Below are 3,322 nucleotides of genomic sequence, written 5' to 3'. Positions count from 1 at the left end.
ATTTTCCAATACCGGAAAAAGGGTACCACTTAAATTAATACACATGTAGCATGAGTCCATAAAGTCATCACCTTACCTTACATGTGAAGGTGTGATGATTTCCATGAAGAAAAAGCCAATATGTAATTGCCATCACAATCCACCATTATTGTTATTGTATTTGCATTTGCGTTTGAAAGTGACCAATTAACATTATATGCATCTTATAGAAGCTCAACACCTCACATTTCTTATTAAAAAAATTCAATCCAATATAGTAAATACCATCATTAGCAATGATCATTTGTTTGATCTCTTTGGGTCCATTTAAGACCTAAAACTTCTTAGCAAAATTTGTTAATTTATTGTTTCCTTTCATTTTCGATCAATAATAAATTGTCATTGAAGTGATTAACAAACTACAACCAGCTATAAGCTACTTTGTTTTTTAAGTTTTTTAAGATTTCATGTTTTGCATGTCAAAAAATTGCTTATAACCCATATTTTTAAAAAAGCTACTTAAATTTTTTTTAAGAGCTTTAAAAAATTTCCTAAAGATACTCATAATTAATTATACATAACATAAATTCTTCTCCAGCTTTTAAATTTTTTTTTTTTAAATTTACTCGTAATTAATTATAAAAAACATAAATTCTTCTAAAGCTTTTTAAAAAATTCCCATATCCAATATACTCAACAATAGTTATAGTAAACATATATTCTTCTAAATTTCATTTTATGCCATTTAATATTTTTCAACAATCTTACAACTTTTTTATCAAAGGCTATTTTTATCGACTAGTTTTTTAGCTATTTTCTTAATAGTAATTATCCGTTAATGTAAAATACAAATAAACATTGCATATTAAAATAAGATCGATATATAATTTTCATCTTTGGTAGGTAGATTAAAAAGACACATTTGTATATTTATCGAAAAACAAAATAAATACATCAAAAAATCATTTATAGTAATTACAGTTTTTATAGTAATAAAATAAAATAATTCTTCAAAAAAAAGGCAAACTTTGTTCATCGTCTAGGGAAATGTAATCTGCACCGTCCACTTCCCTTTTATCTATAGTATTTGGACAGAATCTTTCCTAATATAACTGCAACGCAAAAATAATCATATTTATTAAATAATCCATTGTAAATAACAAAAAATTAATAAAAGCATCTTTATAAATAAATACAAACCTTTCTCTGCAACGCTGTATTTGATTTTTTTCATTTTTTTGTAATTTTCTTTGAATATAAAAAAACAAATTAACAACTCTGTCCAAGTGCTCCAGCTAATGTACATGCCACTTCCATTAATTTCCCTGCATTTAAAAATATACTATTTAGTCATACAATTCCTGATGCATAATTTACAAATCATACTGCACTAAGTACAAGTGGGATATAGGGTAAGCGAAAAGGAATGGCTTCAGTCGATCACAGCTGGGGTTTGTCTGGACTTTTTAATAAGTTGTGGCAAATTGTACAAAAAAGTACAAGTCACTATTGCACGAGATTAAAGTCCTATTTTGACTCTTGATAATCAAAGAATTTACAAAAAAACTTTTACGGAATTACGGTTTTACCTCTCCTTTGCTTTGAGACAACTTTCGGCGCCGTCGTCGGTGCCACCTTACTAGACGGAGTCTCCGTCGTTTCCTCCACCGGAAATAGAACTCCATCGATACCCTGCACCGATATCCTCCCGTCGGTGTAAATATCCGGGTCGAACAAATACGCAGACTCCTCGCCTTGACCGAACTTCACCGACCCATCAGCCTCCTCGGCCACCACCATATGCGGTAGCCGGAGTGTATCATATCGGACCTTCCCGAACCGTCGTACTGAGTTGTACATACTTTCTTCGGTCTGATACTCCGGTATTATATGATAGTACATTATCTGCTCCGGTGCACCCGGGTCACTGAGTTGGTCGGTGGTAAGTTTAGCCATGGCTTCATCGTTGGGTGCCAACACAGTTAAAACATAACCCTCAGACACTAATTTCCCCATCTCCGTCGCTAACGACGTTAGATTTACCAGTATGTCTGCTAATTCGTTGTAGCCGCCGTAATGGAGTAGCGTTTGGATGAAATCTTTCACCTGGCTTTCGCCGTCGAAGTGGTGGCGGGGACCACCGGGACCTGGGGCTGGAGCTGGGGCTAGAGAAGGGCCCGGGGCCAATGCGTCGTATACCGGAAGTGCCGGTGGGGCACCGGCAGGAGCCGGAGTAGCTGATTTCTTTAAACGGTGGGTTCTCGGATCCACAACAGGAGCTCCTTCCGGTAAAACAGCAGAAATAGAACTCAAACTCCTCCGCCGATTAAAATCTTCTTGCACCGATCGAGGAACCAACAACCGCTCAATCCCATGGATCAACCCATCGGCTCGTATGACGTCATCGGGACGAACAACTCTAGCTAGACCACCGACCATTTTCTCGCCGGAATTCCCTCGTGTCAACGGCAAGCGGTTGTCGGATTCGTCAACACAAAGCGTCTGATGGTGAACAACTTCTTGTTCAGGCCATTCCTTTGCCCCAACCCGGGACGGAATTATATGGTAAAGCAACAGATTCTGCAGAGACTTGAGATTCCGGGGCTCAAGCAAGAAGCGTTTGAACTCAGGATCCATTTGTCTCTCAAGAGCTTCATTATTGGGTGCGAAAATGGTGATATTGTGATGCGAAACCGCTTGCTCAAGCGTCTGTAGAAGAAGTGCTTTCTCAACGAGCTCCGATAGCTCTGTGTAGTGTGAATCGAGAAGTGCTACCAGAACCGAGTTGGAATTAATCTGGGTAGAACTAGATTTGGGGTTTTGTGCCGTCAATGCATTTACATTAATGGCGAGAAAGAAGACGATGAGCTTTAATGCACCATAGATCTGAGAATCCATGGCGCCTAAGTGGGAGAAATTTACAAGATTACAGATTACCTGAAGAAGATGATGATGATGATGAACTTGAGATTCGAGAACACTTTCTTTCTATATAGATTTGACGAAAATGTGTGTCGTGTTTTTATAAAATTTTGCACTTTCCCTTTGCTAAAAACTGGTTTCTCTCTCTATAGGGTTTGAGTGGAATTAAATGGAAGATGGGATTAAAACAGCGGGTTCAGGTGGTAAGATGAGAGAGAAAGATGAAACGGCAAGCGGTGGTGTCGTTTTATGAGTTAGGAAGGGAAAACACAGGCTGGCTGACAGGATGGGTCCCACACGGTGGACAAAAAGGCTTTTTGCGGTTCTTGTATGGCTTCCCAGCTCATAGTTGCTTAGCCTTTTTCCTATTCTTTGGAATTGCATGAATTAGGAAAAAGATACATATTTCCGAAAGATAAAA

The 3,322-nt window shown here is 37.8% G+C and overlaps 1 protein-coding gene across 1 annotated transcript; it reads right to left on the bottom strand.

Moving 5' to 3' along the window:
* Window positions 1-887: 887 nt before the first annotated feature.
* LOC145035546 (fasciclin-like arabinogalactan protein 15) lies at window positions 888-3,115 on the bottom strand. The gene is made up of 3 exons (XM_078984075.1): window positions 1,569-3,115; window positions 1,180-1,304; window positions 888-1,091 (listed from the first exon to the last, which is right to left on the bottom strand). Exons 1-2 carry the CDS (start codon window positions 2,875-2,877, stop codon window positions 1,249-1,251), a joined length of 1,365 nt encoding a protein of 454 aa, XP_078840201.1. The 5' UTR covers window positions 2,878-3,115; the 3' UTR covers window positions 888-1,091; window positions 1,180-1,248.
* Between the last annotated feature and the right edge of the window lie 207 nt (window positions 3,116-3,322).

Source organism: Lactuca saligna, chromosome 1 (assembly GCF_052625555.1).
Source record: "Lactuca saligna cultivar CGN05327 chromosome 1, ASM5262555v1, whole genome shotgun sequence".
In the NCBI taxonomy this organism is placed as follows: Eukaryota; Viridiplantae; Streptophyta; class Magnoliopsida; order Asterales; family Asteraceae; genus Lactuca; species Lactuca saligna.
This window is presented reverse-complemented; position numbering and strand designations above follow the sequence as displayed.

Excerpts from the sequence above, each read along its gene's own strand:
- LOC145035546 (XM_078984075.1), bottom strand. The coding sequence starts at position 2,877 with ATGGATTCTCAGATCTATGGTGCATTAAAGCTCATCGTCTTCTTTCTC. Across the intron at positions 1,305-1,568 it reads TGTCTCAAAGCAAAGGAGAG|GGAAATTAATGGAAGTGGCA; the intron begins GTAAAACCGTAA and ends TTTTAAATGCAG.